This window comes from Podarcis raffonei, chromosome 11, assembly GCF_027172205.1.
Source record: "Podarcis raffonei isolate rPodRaf1 chromosome 11, rPodRaf1.pri, whole genome shotgun sequence".
NCBI classification, from domain to species: Eukaryota; Metazoa; Chordata; class Lepidosauria; order Squamata; family Lacertidae; genus Podarcis; species Podarcis raffonei.
The window spans coordinates 32437511-32457391 of record NC_070612.1 but is presented as its reverse complement, the minus strand read 5'-3'; the positions used below and the strand labels follow the sequence as shown (position 1 = coordinate 32457391).

The 19881-nt window shown below is 41.8% G+C and overlaps 1 protein-coding gene across 1 annotated transcript in view; it reads left to right on the top strand.

Moving 5' to 3' along the window:
* The window catches only part of EDIL3 (EGF like repeats and discoidin domains 3), a 236474-nt gene that overhangs the window by 208700 nt on the left and 7893 nt on the right, over window positions 1-19881 (top strand). The window contains exon 10 of the mRNA XM_053407901.1: window positions 15883-16038. Coding sequence (XP_053263876.1) covers window positions 15883-16038 — 156 coding nt within the window. The remainder of the gene's footprint in view (window positions 1-15882; window positions 16039-19881) is intronic.

Genomic DNA, 19881 nt, shown 5'->3' with positions numbered 1-19881 from the left:
TAAAACAGCTGCTTGTCGTTTTTACTGTTGCCATGTTGTTTTCCAAAGGCATCTGTCACAAAACAATGAAAACAAAGAATATCCCCCTTTTTAATCATCTTTCCCAACAACTACATGTATAGGATTTAAAAACAGGCCAGAACCTTTAAGACTATTCTTTTGATGTATTTCATATGAATAAGATAAGAGTAAAAAGTAGTTGAGTACATCCCATATATTTATTTCTTTAAGTTTGTTCCTCATACAGACCCCAGATGCCCACAGTTTGCAATGTGAATGACTGAGTTATCAGATTCAGCTCAATATTGGTGTTGTGTTGTGCAGAACCTGTAGTAAAATAGTGAAATTGAGACCCAGCATAAGGCTATCTGGTTACTTACTGTACACAGAATGTTCTCTGTGAGGAGGTGAAGATTCTTGGAATAGTGTTGTGGAATAGTGAATAAACTTTGGAGTTTCCCAAAACTATTCATCAGGCTGTATATTAAAATGTGGGAGTGGGGGAGATCAGAGGGTAATTTTTTTGTGAACTAACAGGCCATCATTTAAACCAGGGATGGGAAACTTCTAGGGCTCCAGCTGTTGTTGAACTTCAACTCCCATTATCCCTGACCATTGGCCAAGCTGTCTGTGACTGATAGGAATTGGAGTCCAACAGCATCTGAAAGGCCATATATTCCCTATCCTGCCATAAATAATACATTGGTGTAGGAAAAAGTAGAAAGCCTAACTGGATTACGCCCTCCTAGGTCCTTTGCAAGTTTGAGGTTAAACCGAGAGATGGTGGCTGAAGAAGCACACAATGGCCTATTCCTCATTTTTGAAAATACGAAATCCAGCAGTTATCCAATTATTTCTCCAGGATAACATGGTGCGTCATCATTTTTGCAAACTCAGCACAGAAAACTGATTGATTGCTTTAAATGTTCAGCTCGATCCACTTTGAAGGAGCAGAAATAAGAGGATTTATTTTCTTTTTAAAAAAATGAAAACTCATCTCCATTAGATCAGAATGAAATAGAATAGAATAAAATCAGACAAAAGACATTAAATCATTTCGCTTTCTGCCAGGCTAACTCAACCCTGTCCCACCCAAAGAAAAAAATAGGACTCAAATAAAGGCTTTACAGTGGTTCCATGGTTCAGATGTTCATGCTGATATTGGCAAGTTTCTGCTGGAAATACAATCCATGTGTGCTTTTGCTGTTTGAACATGCTGCATAGATGGTAGTATTAAGAAAGAGTCTACAGGCCACTAAGCATACATAAGGCTGCCACCAAAAGTAGTCGCCCTGTGCTTCCTCTTATGATCTTCCCTGTAATGCCTAGTAATACAAACCATAAGGCATACTGCCATTATAGTGTGAGTTTTCTACTCTGGCTGCTATTTGTAGCCTGTCAATTGCAATGTGATGATTATACTAGACATTACCAGGGAAAAGAGTAAGAGGCTACCCAAGCTATGTGTGTTCTGCAGCATCTAGCCTCAGCAACCTTAGGCATGGAGTATGTTGTATACAATCTCTTTAGGACTCTTTAGGTCGAAGCTAACATTGTGTTCTCTGCTGGCAGTAAAGACGCTGGAGCACTAGTCTGATAATTCGTTAGAAAATAGGCTGCTTTAATTCACACCATCTGAAGTTTCTACTACTAGGTAATAGTAATCTAGTCTCAACGGGACAGTCACCCAGTCTGTGACTGGCAGTCAAACAGTCCTTGTATGTGCAATCTCACCAGGTAGCCATCCTGTCCACTATAGCAACCTGAAATTCCAGGCATAGTGATAAATTAAGGATCTAATCTCAGGTTGTGAACCTGAGTGATCACAGAAGATAACTTCATCAGAGATAACCTCTCACACCACCACCAGCCTCTACAACATGCAAATAATTATGTTATTATTCCAGGCCCTATTGGGGAAAGTGTAAAGAAATCAATACATAGAGGAAGAAATTTAAACCTTGCTTTCTGACTCTGCCCACAACTTGCATGAATCGATTGTTTTTTTCTGAACAGTGTCACATGGATGTACACCCTGAAATGCTAAGGGAAAGTGGGCAATTTCCTATCAGTATACTCTCAGAAATTTCTAGTAGGACGTAGAGGGTCACGTTTGGTCCCCAGGCTTGAGATTCTTCACCCATGATCATCATCAGAGCACACTAGCTCTTATAGCTCTCTAGGCAAGATCAAAAATTTACAATTCTTTAGGCTGAAGGTGTGTTGGTAGTTACAGGGCTTTTGGTAATGGCATTTCTTGAAGTTGACAACAAGGCTATAACAGTCCTAATACTGCACCCCACTTTCCCATATTGTGACAAGGGTGTCTTCCAATCCTCCCCACTGAAATCCTGCACACAGTTACCTGGGAGTAAGTCCTACTGAGCTCAGCAAGGTTTAATTCTGAGTAGGCCTTGCACTGTGAGTCTCAAACAATATTCTGGACCCTATTGATTTCAGAGGAACTTAAGTTCATCTCTGGGTGCCCCCTGCCAAATGAGCTGTGGCAGGTGGTTAATTGATATAATTTTCTGTGTTGCTATGGGATGCCCTCTCCAGAGAGGCTTGCTTGGTACCCACATGATGATCCTGTAGACCACCAGGTGAAATGCCTTTTTATTTTCTCAGGTGTTTTAAACTCTGAAGAAATTTCAGCGCTTTTTCAAATGCTGTTTTATATGGCTTGCTTCTGGTGGTTTTATATCTTCTTCCTCTTCTTTTCATTGTGATTGTTACAATTTTGTGTTCACCACCCTGATGACATTAGTTATTGCCTGGTATACACATGTAGTTAATGAAATAAATAATAAAGATATGCCAAATGGGCCATAGTGTGAATGAGCTAGACTTATTGAGAAGGTGGGGGGCAGGAAATAGAGGTGGTTTCTACAAATTAAGAACCTTTCTTTACAATTTTCCTTTAAACTCTTTATTCTGCAAACTATATTCTTTGCCCTGCATTAAAGTATATAAGCAAATTAAATTTTAATACAGCAGAACACTACCCAAAACATTAAAATTAATTATTCAAATTCAATCTGTAATCCAATTTTACAGAAAGAGTCCCAGCATAGCATTTTCACCATCAAAGCAATTTGATTTCTTTAAAAAAGAGAAAAAAAAGAAACTCAGCCTTGAGGTGAGTATTTGTTGGGTAATTTGGTGTTATGTATTTTTACGTGACTGGCTCCATATTGTGCAACAGACTCAAGAAAGAAAACATCATAAGACAGGCCAATAAAAGCATTGCCCAAACACTGCTTGTAAAATTTGTTGTTTTGAGCACAGCAGTGTATTAAATTAATCAGAATGTGGAACGGGTATAAATGGCTGCCTTGCATTCCTGTTATTTGAATATTAATTATTTTATAGCTTAAAACCTAGTGTCACATAGCCTGACAAACTTGGTTGTAGCTGTCTGCTGGGATTTTACAGCTCACAAACTGCCATTAACTATCCCCATTAAACTCATTTAAATGTTTTTAACAGGATGCTTAGTATCCAAGATAAACAATAAGTACTTGAAGACTTCCATATTATGTAAATAACATGAACTGGGTCCTAGGGAAACCTGGTGCTATATGTATCTGCTTTAAGGAATAAAAGGTAAATGTTGGCATGTTTGGAATCAAGCAAAATAACCTAAATTATTCTGAATATAGCAGGAGTTGGCATGTGGGTTCTGTTGACTAGATATGATCAATAGAATTCCGCATAATGGCAATTCCATGACTGCTTTGTAGTAAGGTGGTAAACTGAAGCACACTGGCAAAAAAATAGTAGTGAGATTCAGCGACAAACCAGACTATTTCTTGCTGTTGTCAGAGTCAGGTGGAACTTGAAGCACTGCCCTTTGTAGGGTACCACTAAAACATTCAGAGTGGAGAAGACAAGGGCAGAACTGTCCTCTCAGATCCCAGCATGACACCACTAAGCTAAGTTGTCCATTGATTCCAGGTATTTCCAGGTATTGAGCAACAACCAAGATTTTGGACTAGACCGCATAGACCTGAGTCTTTTTCTCTAGATTATTTCCCCACCTCTTTGCATCCCTTTCAGCTTCCTTGCCTACCAGATCAGGCCCAGTGCAGGGCTCAGCATAGTCAGGTACCTTCAGAGAGCCTGGAAACTCAAAAGGCCCATCACTGATCCTGCCAACCCATCAGAATCACTGGGGCCAGTTGCCCCTGCCACCCATGGCATGGCACTGTTGCTGCTTTTTGCAACAACTGCCAGTCATTCACCTGGGTGATGGTGTCAGAGCTTTTTAATAAGAACACTGGCATGGCACTGTTGCTGCTTTTTGCAACAACTGCCAGTCATTCACCTGGGTGATGGTGTCAGAGCTTGTTCTGTTGAGTTCTCATAGCAACATCCCCAAATGCAGTGCCTGTAACAACCCCAGCCCCTTCACCAACTGCCCAGTGGAGCCCTACCACAGCATGGAAATGCATATTTCTTCCTTTTTAGTTAACGCCCAAAGGTTTCCCTTCTTTATTCACCAGATCACATGAAAGAAAGTTCATCAGTTCTCTTTTCCTCTCTTCTTCCTCTTTGGCTCACCATCTCCCCTTCATCATTCTTTTCACCCCTTCCACTTTTGGAATAGCATTTGTACTTGTGCCTTGCAATGAAGTGAGGTTAGGCTGATGCTTTGCTTCACTCTTAAAACACTCTCTTTTCTTGGTGAAGTCCTAAGGTCTTAACTGTGCAGCCCCTTTCAGAAAACCTTGCTGTGATATTCCATTATCTGGAACAGAAATCCTAAGTAACTCACGGTAGCTGATATTAATTTCACCAGCATGTTAGTTTGCTAAGCTAGCTCTGCCAAATGAATACTAGTCTGTCCTTTGGCAGGAACAGAGTCAGGAAATGGTTCTCCTATTACCACCCATAGCTTCCCTATAGTCCCTAATCAAGGAACAACTCACAGAACATAGAATCAAGTTCAGAATGCCAGGTACCTACGTACATTTCCAAGCAAGCATGGTAGTATATCCATCTGCTTTTGCTAATGTTGAGGAAGTTATCTTACATGAGGCCAGACTGTTTCCCCACCTACAGCAATGCTCCAAGGTCACATGCAGAAATCTTTCCCTACTGCCTGATCTTTTTTTACTGGAGATGGCAGGCATTGAACTTGGAACCTTTTGCAAACTAAGCATGCACTCTACTGCTGAGCTATGGCAGCATTCCCTGCAAAGATGCTTTCATCTTCACGCTTTTGCATGATTGTCCTGGCTCCTTCTCTTCCAAAGCAAAAGTCTTGTTCCTAGACAAATAGTCTTAGACCAAGATGGGAAAGACATAGTATTAAACAATAAGGTGCCTCTGAAAACATTCCAAGCCTAGGGATTTGTTTTCATTGCCAGAAGAGAGCTCACAGACTTTCGTCATTTTAGCAGCCTAATTTAGGGAGATAACATTGATGTTGCTATTGTTAAACCATTAGAGCCAGAAACTCTTGCTGATCTATTGTAAGTGATCCACAAATCTACCAGGAGATCCCAATCTACCCACTGCAGTCTAAAAGATGAAAGCGATGAGGCAGGAAAGCATTTGATAAATTAGTCATGAAGATACATCAACTAGCAGACGCCGTTTTTGAGAAGAGTGATTGATTCAGTTAAGTGCCTGAACAAAATAACTGAAACAGAGTATCTATTTCGGTGGCAGGAAACATGAAACTGAGAGTGTAGAGTTGGATAGCGATTGTGAGCATAAACATAGAAATAATGCCATATGCATGATATTTACAAGGATATCATGTATTTGTGTGCCTAGTAGCTATTTTTTTCTAAGTTTATTTCTAGGATGAGCGTAGTCTTGTGTCGATGGTCTAGCCTTGCCAAGTAACCATGATCCATTTCATGTCTTACTATCAGCTAATGTAGAAAAATGATTTAATTCATGTTCCAGAACTTGGGCATTGCCAAAGCATATCTGCACCACAGTTGTCGTGAGTGGGTGGTGTCCCTCTTCCTGTGCTTGTTAGCAATTCAAAATGTTGATTGGAATATCCCTGGACCAGAGTATTCTAGGGCAGGAGCGTCAGTGTTGTTCTCGCCAGATGTTTTAGACAACTCCCTTCCCCTCTGACCAATGGCCTGAGTGGCTGGGGTTGATTGGAGCTGTAGCCCCACAATGTCTGGAGGGCACCACATTGGATATCACGAGTCATATATTTTTAAAAATAATAATAATAATTTTTATTAAAGATTTTCTTGGTTTACAAAAGTACATGCCTTGTCTCTTTTTTCAGGTTGTAGAATCTTTTCTTTCTTTCTTTTTTCATTTGAAGTGAGACGTTAATGTTGCATGCAGAATAAACTAGTTGTGTTTTTTGAGATGATGTTGGTCTGCAGTGACCACATTCATTGTCTTCCTCCAGCTCCGTCTCTCTCTTTCTATTCTGCTAATGGTTTTATGTCGCTGATAGAAATGCCTTCCAATTGAACTTAACCGCTATAACCATATAAAGATATTGTAGCAACATAATAGCACAGTCAAAGATTTAACTATGGCCATAGAAAAAAGGAAAGTTATTGCCTCTTCTCCATTATTGGAATCGTATTTCCATGTTAAAGGCTACTGACGTTGCCTATCTACAATACATGGACCATATTTGCCTAGAAACAGTGTGCCATGACTATGAGTCATTCATTGCTAATCACTATTTATCACTGCAATTAGCAAAGCAATCTTCAATGTGCCAGCAACATAAGGTTCATTCAGAATTTATAGAGTACAGATCAGCCAGAAGTCTGGCATCCCAATCCTAAACACATTTGGCTGAAAATAAGAGCCTCTGAGTTCAATGCAACATATTTCAAAGTAAGAGCCAATTCACAAGGCAACCTTCTAGCCCTGCCCCCCTTTGTCCTTGGTAACTTAAAGTTCCACAGCATGCGGATAGTTGCAGGTGACCATTTTTATAGGAAAATGCATAGGAAAACCATTCCGCAGTGTTGCTAAAATGATTATGGAAAGCTGTATTGTATTTAAGGCAGCAGCCTTAGAGAGGTGGAAACCTATCACTAGCTATAGCTACTGTTGCTGGTTCTGGCTCCTCTTCCATTTATTTGAACATGGAACTTCCCTGGTAATGTAGAAGAGGACACAATAGATATTATCTTAAAGGCTAAATGAGGCTACACGGGTGAAGGCAAATGGACCCCCCCACCTCTGGCCTATGGCTTGCCTTCCTACAGTCACTCACCCCAAACCAATCAATGTCCAATAGCCAAGAAGACATCTGATTCTGGAGCCCAGCTGAAAGGCAGATGCCTGAAAGGAGGAGCTTTAGGGAGATAGGTTTAAGGTGACAGGTGCAGTGGCAGACCTCGGGGTCTCAAATTTCAGTGGTGTCCTGTGTGATGCCAAAATGGGGAGGGGAGCTCTCTCACTCCATTTTTATTAAGAGTTGTGCCATCCCTGGTGGCACCCCTGGAGCCCCATGCCCATGCAGCCAACCCATAGTGCTCCCCGAAATCTGCCTCTGACAGATGTTCTTCGCTCCTTAGCCATATGCCCTTTTTATTTTAAAACTGGACCCACCCTTTCTTTCTATGTGAATGGAGCACAGGGAGAGGGGATATTTTGTTTCTGAGAGGAAAATGAGGCAGGCAGAGGGGAGATATGGACCTGCAGAAGGAAACACTGGGAGATGGGGGGTTGATGAGCAGAGGAAGCAGGGATTTACCTGCTAGTATATGTGCTCTAGGGGACGTGGGTGGCACTGTGGGTTAAACCACAGAGCCTAGGACTTGCCAATCAGAAGTTCGGTGGTTTGAACCCCCATGACAGGGTGAGCTCCCATTGCTCGGTTCCTGCTCCTGCCAACCTAGCAGTTCGAAAGCACGTCAAAGTGCAAGTAGATAAATAGGTGCCGCTCCGGCGGGAAGGTAAATGGCGTTTCCATGCGCTGCTCTGTTTCGCCAGAAGCGGCTTAGTCATGCTGGCCACATGACCCAGAAGCTGTATGCCAGCTCCCTCGGCCAATAAAGTGAGATGAGTGCCGCAACCCCAGAGTTGTCACGACTGGACATAACGGTCAGGGGTCCCTTTACCTTTACCTATATGACAAATATACATTGCAGGCATTTAAAATGTGCGCTTTTCTTGGGGACTAAATTCAAACAATTTGAGACAAGGCAACATTTAAGATCTCATCTTAGAGTAGTGGCTTAGAAATAGCACTATGAATCAAGAGGTCTCCAGTTCAAGTGTCATCTTAAGCATAGCACTCTCTCTTATGATCAGTCGCCCATGTGCACTATGATTTGTCACATGTGCAATAATACTGATCTACTTCACAGGGCAATCAAAGGGATTATTGTTAACCTTTGAACACTGTGAATAACTAGACAAGTGCTACAAACTGCTATTATTAAGAGATGGGAGATTTAAAAGATTTTCTTTTAAAGTGACATATCTCAAGGACAGTATACAAGTTTCTTGGCTGAATTCAAGTAAGCAATTCCATTAGTGAGAGCATGGGCTCTTGTTGTGCAATGGTACTTACCCTCCCTTCATGCCTCCTATGCTTTCCCCAAATTTGCTCTGGGGGAGTCTGGAGAACTCCAGAACAGCATAAAAGAGGAGGGGAAGGAAGGTCGTTTCTTCAGGCAAGCAGAAAAGCTTGTGCTGATAGAACTTTTGTTGTAGCATGATGATGAATTCTTTACAAAATCCTAGGGCATTCTTTTTCACCAAGTAAGAACATAAATTTGCCTGTTTTTTTATATTATGTCAGCTGCAATCTTTTCAAAGAGATCAAGGTAAAGCTGGGGGTGGAGGTTCCAAAAGGGGTTCATGAAGAGGGCTAGCAAATGGGTGAACTGTATTACAGACCCTCAGAAAGAAATAAAAAACTGTTAGGCAGACAGGTTGTGGGGTAAAAGTGTGTCAGCTTCCCCTTGGGCTGATGTGATACGATTTGACACACCTTTCTTAGGAAAGGTGTGTGAGAGATGTTTTTATTTTGATCCAATGGCACAGCAATGAATTCATAATATGTAACTGGGGCATCTGCTTCTGTAAATACATTTAAAGTGCATAAAATGAACATAATTTATGGAAATATTGCCTGAGTTGATGATGTTAGTAGGAGTGTAAGTGTCAACTTTCAAGAGAGACAACATTTTACTTTGCATTCCTTGCTTTAATTTTCCTTTGATAGCACTTACTGATGTGTCTGCAACTCATGAAATAGACTGCATAGTGTTATATTAAGGAAGAAACATAACGAAACTCGCTAAGTTTTCTTTCCAAAATGTCAAGAGTCTTTTGCTTTAGTCCTCAAGGATCCCTGTACGTCAACCACAGTATTTAAATAAGCTTAACTTTTTAGAGGTTTAGGCCTTTGTTCAATAAATAATTTGTAAAGTGGGGTTCTAACTTTCTGGGTGGTGTAAGTGAAGGTGGTGTAAGTTATATTAAGAATAATACTGCACAAGTCATCAACAGAAATGTATTTTCAGTCCCTGAGCATGGGTTTATATTGTCATTTCAATAAGGTTGCTATGTTGCATTCATGCTTATATTCATTTTCAAAGCAACCTCAATTGTTTGATTGCTATAATGAGCTATTTCTAGAGCAATTTAGTTTTGAAAGCTGGTGCTCAATGCATAACGTATGGTGACAGGACTGAGTCACTAATAGCAAGTATGAGAGTTCCTTGATATGCCGGCAGGGGCATCCCAATGCATTATTTTGCCTGAACTGAAGGACAAGATGGCACCTTCCCACTGCCAGCTCCATGTAAGGAACCCAACTTGATTGGCAGTTGATTTTTACACCAACACTGGCAATGGGATAACATCTTCCACCACACCCGAGACCAGCAGGTGAGCATAGGGTCTTCTTCTTGTTGTTGTTTGGCAATCACTCGTAGCTGAGTAAGATTGTCTTCCATGAATACGGTCTTAACCGTCTGTCAGCTTGCAGGCAGCCTGCACAACGAAGAGCTTACCGCCACTATCTTCTCTGTAGCCTCGAGACAACATGTAGCTGTGGAAAATGCCTATATAGTCCTCATTTGTTCTTTCGTTGTTGTATTTTAGATTTGATTCGACTTTGTGTAGCGATGTATTAGAGGAGTGTACATCTCTAATACAAAGGCAGGCTGATATTTTAATCCTTAAGCAGTATTGCAAGGCTTTGATTTATATTTCCCTGTAGCCCAAGAGATCAAAAAGAGTATCAGAAAAGTACAAATAGCTTAGTTATTTAAGTACAAGAAAAGTATAAATAACTTTGTTAAATGCTGGATGTAGACCAGGTAAGCAGCAGTGAGTACCAAGATGAATCATAGTCTATGTGGTTGTTTACAGTAGAGCGAAATTAAATTATATGAGTGCTCTGGCTTAGTTGTTTCCATTCCCACACTCCCTATAATTTTATAGTCATGATATATATAATTTTGTCCCTGGGGGACTTTATGTTGTTGTTGTTTTAATCCACTTTCCCTGAAGTGAATTGTGATAGAAGCAGTTGGAGTTGTTTTAAACTTGCTTTGATTTTGATTTCTTTTCCTTCCCATTTATTTTACCCATGGGTTAGTGGCAGTTGATTATACACCAAACATTCCTGTAAAACTTCTGCTAGAGGTTACAGAAAAATCATATCGATGCAGAATCTCTGTGTTCCCATAAGCCAATGGTTGATGGCAAGACCTCTCCTCCTACCAGAGGGGAGGGGTTGTGAGCGGGAGCCGGTTCCCGCTTCAGCAGGGAGGCATATTCGGCCCCCTGCATCAGTTATCCCAGCTGCCGTGCCACGCCCTTTAGCCAGCCAATAGGGCTGGATTGGGGGTGGGGTTTAGCCGCAGTTAGGCGGCCACAGCAGTGCCGTGCCCCATTCTGCTTCCTGAATTCAACGGATCACCCTCCCACCCTCCCTTTAGGTCATATCTATGCTTTTGACCTTGCTATGGGCTTTGGTCAGTTGCCTTGGTTGCCCAAGGGGCCTGGTAGGAATTTTTATCCATTTGGCAAATTGGCATCAGCCTCTTGGTTTTTTTGCCTGCCTCGTAGCAAATCGGATATTGGGGGTTAGGCATTGGAATATGTGTCGTGTGTCGGAGGGCAGGTGGTGGACATCACCTACCCCTCTCCTTGTTGGGTATTCTGTTAAAGGGATCCAGCGGTCGTGGATCCTTCCGATGCCCTGCTGGTGGCTAGGGCCATGGCACAACCCCCAGTCACGTCAGGGGAAGCTTCCAGTTGCATTTGCATCAACAAGCTCCTCCCACTGGTTATTAACCCTTGAATGACTCCCCGCTGAGCAGGGTGGAGTCATGTAGAGATTTGATCCAATGCCTAAGCCAATACCACTCACATGCTGTAACCAATAAAGTTGTGGCTTTATTTAGCCCATTAACCTAAAATACATGTGCCCTTGTGTCTTATTTATCTCTAAGTGGGTGGCGGGTCCTCCTTGTGTCTTATTTATCTCTAAGCAGGTTGCGGGTCCTTGACTCACAAAACCATTGTCATGGCAAATGGGCAGGGATGATCGGAGTTGTGCTCCAGCAGTATCTGGAGGACTTCAGGTCCACCTGCCCAAGGATGGGAGGCTTGTAGAGGCCAAGATTGTCTAAGACAACTCCACATAGAGTGCATTGGTGTATTCCAGCTTGGTGATGGAGATGAAAGCTCTATGGACCACAGCAACTCTCTCATCTCTCCGATCCATGCAGCCTGTGCTGATGCAGTGCTGATAATCCAGGTTGACATAACTGTGTCAGATGAACTCCTCCCAACTCACCCACCCAGATCTCAGTAATACACCCCAGACTGGCACCCTCATCCACGATCAAATCAAATCAAATAATGGATGGGCATGGTATCATTATGTACTGATCAGGTGTTAAACAACAGCATGCACAGGCCAGTGGGCACAGCAAATGAACAACCCACCTTTAATTGCCTTTTCCCAGCCAGCCTACTTTCCGTAACTCAGTTGGCCATTATGTTTCTTAAGGGAAACAAACTAATTCTTCCATTTCGGCAAGTGCTTCTTGTAAGCTTGTTTGTGGTTCTAATGTGATTTTGTCACTCTTGCTTTAGAGCAACAGAAACATAGCTATGGAAGTAGGTTAAGCAGTGCATAATAATCTTAGCTGACAGACGGTAGAAGTCATTCTGCATAAGATTGGCTGAATGAAGCTGCCTCTGTACAAGCTATTGTTGTGTGCATGCGTGAAGGGTGTGCATGTCTAACACCTCTGTATATAATAACAGGCTCTTCCCAGCCTAACCCTAGTATAAATATCTCAAAGGGCAGATTTAACCTTGTGAGCACCTGAACAGTTATTTGTGAGCACTTTAGCAGTTCAGGAACTGTGTTATCTGTCCACCTTCCTATGTGGCTTTCATCTCCTTGTTGTTATAAAATGCAGATGCCTTTTCCTGTGTGCTTTGGGCAATGTTTGTGCAAGTGCTCAGTGGTGTACATTTCGAAGTGCAGAGGCAAGGCATTATGAGCCCCATAGCCACACCCTCAAGGAGTGTCTAATGTTTATCTATATAGTAAAAATAATAAACATTGAACAGCAGTACATAGGATAATACCCAATTTATGAGGATCAACTGACAATCATAGGATAGTGAGCTGGTAAAGTGTGGTAAAGCAGCTTGCATACTGGATTTTGATTAGGGAGACCTGGGTTCATATCCCTTATCAGTCCTATGGCATGACTGCTGTAATGATCTCAGGCAGGCAAGCAAGCCCCAATAAGAATTAATGACTCTCTGGCAGTTTCATGTTATGTTTATTTACAAAAACACATCCAGAGCCCAGCTTCTCACCTGTTTGCATTGAAGGGAGTTGGTCAGTCTGAAACTCCACCCCGCTCACAACAGGGAGGATGCCAGATTCCCACCCTTTCCCTCTTGCCCTTCCGTTGCACTCTGACCTTGTCTAGTCTGTGAGCACAGGGACTGAGAGGCTGGCCTGCCCCCTCCCCACTTCCACTAGAGACACTGTCTGTCCTCTGCTCCTCTGCTGGTTGCCTAGCAACTCTCTGACTGCCTCCTAACTCTCCTGCTTCTTGAGGGCTATTTGTGTACTCTTTGTGAAGGGGCATCGAGCTACCCTTTCTTGTCTCTGCTAGCTCGCTTTCTCACTTAGCTCAATTTCCGAGTCTGACTCTCCCCCTGCACTCGATTGCATCATGTTCCTGACAACTGCAATCTTAGGCATAGTTACCTAGGAGGAAGCTCTGCTTAATATCTATAAGAATGTATGAAGAGCCTGTGAATCAGGCCAATAGCCCATCTAGTTCAGCATCCTGTTCTCACAGCAGCCAGCCAGATGCCTGTATGAAGCCTGCAAGCTAGACATATGTGCATCATCACTCTGCCCACCTGCAATTTCCAGCAACTTTTCTGACTCTTTGCAAACTCCACAATACTGTACACAGCATACAATATTCCAAATGTGGTTGCACCATAGATTTGTGTTAACAGTGTTATGATAGCAGTTTTTATTTTTAGTTCCTTTCCTAATGATCCCTGTTGAACTTAGCAACACTTTATCTGGGTTGACATGGTTAGGATTGTAGCCTCATTCTCCAAGTTCATCCTAAGCTAACATCATTATTTTCATATTGCTACTGATGGGGGGGAAAGTCTAGGTATAGTTGTCATATCAGTCCATCTACAGCAGCAACAACAACCACCCACTTCCAAAAAAATTCAGTGCATGTTCCAGATGCAACTCTAAAACAAACTAAGCAAAAAAAATTATAAACCTTAAAATAATTGCAAAGTAGCTTAAACATAGAATCCATTTTTATTAGCATTATTTACCAAGGAATCAAGCACCCAGAAATAACACCATGATTATTTTATCACTATTTTAGCAGCTAATAAAAATGCTAATTTGCTGATGAGAGACATATGGATAAAGGAAAGTCAACTGCAACCCATTAAAGCCATAGTGAATGCTAAGAAGGAAATCATCTCTCTCCCCCCACCCACCCCCAGTTCCTTGATAAGACTGGCAATACCAAAATAAAACTGCTTCTGAGCTCTGCTTTAGCACTTGGATTAGTGAGTCACTTTAGTTTGGGGCTTCCTTTCCCACTTTCAGAAGTGGCTCACCTGCAATTCTAGCTTTCTGACAGCAGTGCTACTACCACTTGCCCGGACGGAGGCAGGGAAGAGGATGGAGCTCTGCGGGCACACCAGCAGAACCAGTCAGTTGCTCCTGCAAAGGCACCTGCGCCATGTCAGTGGCACCACTTTTGGGAAGCTAGCATTGCAGCTATGCCCACCAGGTGCATCACTTCTGCTCACCTTAGTTCAGATACTCAGCTTCAGGAAATCTGAGGCAACACTTTTCTCCCCATTAACTACAATAGGGAAATCAAGAAATGGCTATAATTTCTTTATGCTTTGCCAGAGGATAAGGCCTGCCAGATTGTAGACAAATAGGTGTGGTGGGGCCTGTACTGGGCAGCTTTAAATTTCAAAGTTTAAAAAAATACAGGTGACAACTTTTTATTACTTGGCAGAATTGGATGAAATACATAAGTACAACTTTCCCCCCTGAGCGAATGAAGAGTGCCAAATGTAGGGGAAGATATTTTTGTGTAAGTGGATCCCTTAATATTTATGGAGCTGGGTTGTTTTTTTTAAGGACTTGTTTCTCTCCTCCCATTGTTTTGTAGCCCGATTTTATGAGCATTACAAAGATTGTAGAGGTTCCCCTAGGTAGGTAGGTAGGTAGGTAGGTAGGTAGGTTCCCTGCAAAATTTCAGGATAGTGAGCTTTGATAAATAAAAAACAGCAGTGTGTGTGTGTGTGTGTGTGTGTGTGTGTGTGTATTGATGAATTGGCACCAAAGTGACAGAAAGTACCTCATCCTTAGTGTAGTGGAGAAAATATATGGAAATGTCCTGTAGTATTTGGGCATGGATGTGCACTATATAAATGTACTGTAAGGGGAGCTTTTAAAGCTTCAGCCATTCTTCAAACATAATCCCTTTCCTGCAAATATATATATATGCAGGTTAAATTTAAAAAACAAGGAGGAGAACGCATGCATGCACGTGGTAGTTCTTCCCTTCCATCTCCATCCTCCTCTGCATGGTCAAGGTGACTGTGCTGCAGGGAAGCCTCCTTCTGACTAGCTGACTAGCCAGGGGTCAATGAATTCAGCAGTCACTATGGCCATGCAAGTATCATTGAGATAATTGCAGTTACATGAGAATATTGTTTATAGGAATGCGCCTTTAGTCCCTGCTAGCTGTTCACAAGACTGCCAGTGTGTGTCTTGCCAGCTACGTGCACACAAGGAACATTTGCTTCAGAAACATTTATAGTCCACAATGGGAAACACTGCCTGTGGGTGGCTTTGCTTTACTAAATCCTTGCAATCAAATCCCTGCAATCAGATGGGCATAATAATTCATCTTGTCGGAATGAATTACATAAATATTGTAAAACATTTATGCACCAGAAAGCATGGCAAAAATGCTGAAAATGACATTATGGAAATAAGTCAGAAAAGCAATCTGAAGTTCATGGAAGTTCTCATCCAGGATTAGGAAAATGATTTAGCATGGGGTGGGGTGGCAAATTCATTCCAAGCTATTTATTTCAGTGTGCCTTATTCTGTGACTAAATGTTGGAAGTTTTGTGCAAACCAATGTGAGTGATAATAATTCTAATAAAAACTGCATTCATTTACTATATCAAACGTGCCAATGAATTTCACACATTACTTTCAGTATTATTTTGCCCATTTGTATTAGATCTTCTGTGACCTGGCCAAGAAAGAAACTCTAAACCCTTTTTGAAAATGAATTTGAGAACGTAAAACATTGTAACGTTACCATTTTGTATTTACTTTTTTGTTTTTTTGTTTTTTAGATTGATCTTCTTGTTCCTACAAAGGTGACGGGCATAATTACTCAAGGAGCCAAAGATTTTGGTCATGTACAATTTGTGGGCTCCTATAAACTTGCCTACAGCAACAATGGAGAGCACTGGACCATATATCAGGATGAAAAGCAAAAAAAGGATAAGGTGAGGTAATGAGGCAATTGATATTTGGAAAGCAGTTTTTTATAGAAAGCTGCTACATCCCTGGTAATCACAGAGCTAGTAGCCGGCAGGTTAATGTCTGCTGTCTGCTTTATAGGATGTTCATGCCAAAGGGTCTATGGCTAAAAGTCAAGGTGAACAGAAAGAATCGATGTCGTTATGCACCAACATTTATAGATACTTCAGTTTTAGTTGCAGAAATGTGTCAAATTTAAAGCTGTTAAATGGAGAATATATTTTTATATGTATATCATCAAATGCACTTAATGGAAAACGTTTCATTTTCTGATTTTAAAATTCACTTTTATCCATGGTTAAATGGTTCATAAAATATGCAGGAGTCACCTGGCTTCCTGGGCCCCCTTGGCACATTTGCAAACTTGAGAAACTGTTGTGGGTACCACACACACACCACACTTGGGCCACCTGCCCACCTACACAACTTCCCTGGGCTGCTGCCCACACACTCATTCACCTGGGCCAGCCCCCTGCCTGTCTCTGTCTCTTCATCACCCTCCCAACACAGCTGTGATGGCCCAGCAGCAAGTGAAAAGGATTGTGTCATCATACTGTAGTTTGCAGCAGCCTCTGTTGGTAGCCACATGAACTATTGTGTGAAGGCACACTTACATTTTTATTATATTCAAAATAATCAATACAATACTCTGCCTTCAGGACATACTGTATAGTTCCTGCCTAGCCTGTTTATACTTCAAACAGCAAGGAAATGCACTTAGCTCTCAAAACTGTGAGAGATCTGAGCTAAACATATAATAGAAATCCCAACACAGGGTTAGAAATATATCGCCTGATGAGAGTACACATTTCTAAGTCACATAAGCTTGATAACCACTATATTGCTTCATTGGTGTTCAGTACTGAGTAGATTGAAGGAAGTTTATCAATCAGAGGGGAATTACTAGTGCAAATGCCATCATAAAAATGCCGTCTGTTTGCACATGTGGTTGAGATCTAATAAGAAATGTCATGACCCGCAATTCCACTGGAATCATGCTAGGATATTTAAGTGACACTACCAAGCAGAAAGCAATAACTTTCTGGAAAAAGCTTTTCCCAGAATCTATTTATTTATTTATATTAAATTTCCATACCACCCTTCATGTGAATATCACAGGGCAGTTTACGATATAAAAGCACAAAAATGCATAATCTAAAATAACAGTCACTGGAGCACAGAAAAAATTGGTCCTCCCCAAAATTTCAGAGTGGATCTGTAAAATCTAGGGCAAAATGTGGATGTAGAAACTGACAGCATTCATCTGTCTCAATAAAGACACATTTTTTCTCAAAGTTGGGTATGAGTAATTAGGTTAACTTTTTAACTATATCAAAATGAGTCAATCACAAAATAGTTCTGTTATAATCCATATTATTTTTATATGTTATAAGCAATGAAAATTCATAGGCGGAAAACTGGTATTCATGAACATCTCTGAAGACTTTTGAATTCTATTCAAACTAGCCTGGTGTGCACCTGTTTCTCTAAAGAGGAAGCAGTTCTCTTCCTTCTCGAGCGATGGACGCTGTCTTGTATTATAGCAGCACTGCCAGTTAGCCATTCTTCCCAGATAGCACTCAGCTGGAGCAAGCTGTGTAGTAGAGTTGACCTTCAAATAGTCTACCCCCTGCAATGATGGTGAGCAGCAATCAAATACAGTTTTCATCTACCATTATCTTCTGAGAATTCCCACAGGATTTCAGACAGTCTGGCCAGCTATACAAACACAAGTCTAATATTGACCATAGCATGACTCCCTACCATGAATTAATTTCATGTGTGTCCCATCTTTTCTCCAAGATGCTCCTCACAATTTTTTCTTTACTTAGCATCCTGTGAACTACGTTAGGCTAGTCCAAGGTGGCCAGCTGAGCACCACCCCTGAGCAGGCATTTGAGCATGGATTCAGACTTAGCATTCTAGCCATGGGCTAGAAGAAAGGTTAACATTGCAATGTAAGTAGTGGGGGTATCATTAAGATTAATGTTTTGTTGGTAGCCGCCCAGAGTGGCCGGGGCAACCCAGTCAGATGGTTGGCATATAAATACAACAACAACAACAACAACAACAACAACAACAACATGTTGTTAGAGATGGCAGATAACCTTTCTATATATGGATACAAGATTTGAAGGCTTATAATAGTGGCTTTACATGCCCCTGAGTTATCTAGTTTGAATTAAAGCCTAAGCCAAATGAAAATTCCCAGTTTCCCTCCCTGCCTTCCAGATTCCCAGTCCCTGAACCACCTTTCCTGTCACATGGAAAGAGAGAAGCCAGCCCCTCCCTGCCATCTCCAGTGTCTGATAACGGGAGTAGAACCTAGGGATGGACAACTTGTGGCCCTCCAGATTCCATTAAAATCCAGCTCCCATCACCACAAGCTGGCATGGGAATGATGGGAATTGTAGACCAGCAACATCTGAAGGGCCATGGGAACTCCATCCCTGGAACAGACCTTAGCAGAACTACATATCTCAAGGGCTGAAATGCATGTTTGGCACGTTGCAAAGTGTGCTGGGACACCAGATAAGGAGGGCAGAGTCAGATTTCATCACTCTCCCTGTGCACCACCACCGCTCCCACACAAGAGATAAGATATTTGGAGTATGGCGATGGCGTGTCTGGTAAAGATGGTGCTTTGTGGGATCAGGGAGTCTGGGAGGGAGGCAAGGGCTTATTTTCCAAATGCCAAGTTGACTCAGAAAATAAATTGACTTATTTCCACTGTTAATCTCACTCAGCTGTATCATTAATTGTAGTTTACAGGGTTTTCCTAGGGACTGCTGCTCATTTTTCCCTCTTCCTCAACTGAATGGCTGATTGCAGTATTGGTAGACCTTGGGGAACAATGAAAACGTCTACTTTAAAACATTCTGCATTCACAGTTCGATAGATACATCTTCATTGTTATTCTAAGCACAAACATTCATTTGAAGAGGGAATCTGATGCCCGACAGCTGGGAGGCAACTTTATAAGAAACTCTAGAATCCAAAAATATATATCCTTCTTACAGCTTTGAGCACATCTTTAGGTTCTTCCTGATCCATAGTTAATTCTTTGACTTGGAATACACACATCAGTGATGTGTAATGCGCATCTTAGAAACAAAGCAAGCATTGTGACCCCCTTTTTTCTGGTTTGGATTTTAATCTGTCCTGAGGAACAGCACCTCCCTTCCCTTCATCCATGAATCCACAACTAACCTTCTTCCCACTCTCTTGTTTGCTACCACCCTGTTATTTATTAAATTTCTATACTGCTTTTCGTCTGAGGATCACAGGGTGACTTACAGTAACAAACAAAAACAATACTCCACCCCAGTACTCTAGTATCACAAGGTTCAAGAACTGGCATCAAACTAGTTTCAAGGTTCAGCCCCACCTGATGTTGTGTAAGCCGCTTTGTGGACAGAGAGGGCATGTATCAAGTAATTTGCCCACAAGTATAACTTCACTGCCCTACATAGCAAGCTCACTTTTGAGCAAGCTCCAGCCCTGGGAGCGTACAGCTTTCCCACATCTTAGCCACATGGTTCTCTTGGGCATCTCTCCATTCTCACCACATTTGCAACATACACTGGTATTTCTGCCTTTCATAGCCTCTCCTCTCTTGCAAGAGGTGGGGACCAAAATCCCAAGACCCAACTCAAGTGGTTTAGGTCCAAAACCTCACAGAAAGAAGCTGCAGAGAGCTACCTCTTCCTTTTCCCCAGCCATCTTTCCCCTTGCAGGCTTCATTGTGAAGAAGAGGGGACATTGCCAGTTTCCTAAATGCAGGCCTCTACAGGATGGCTGGTGATGCA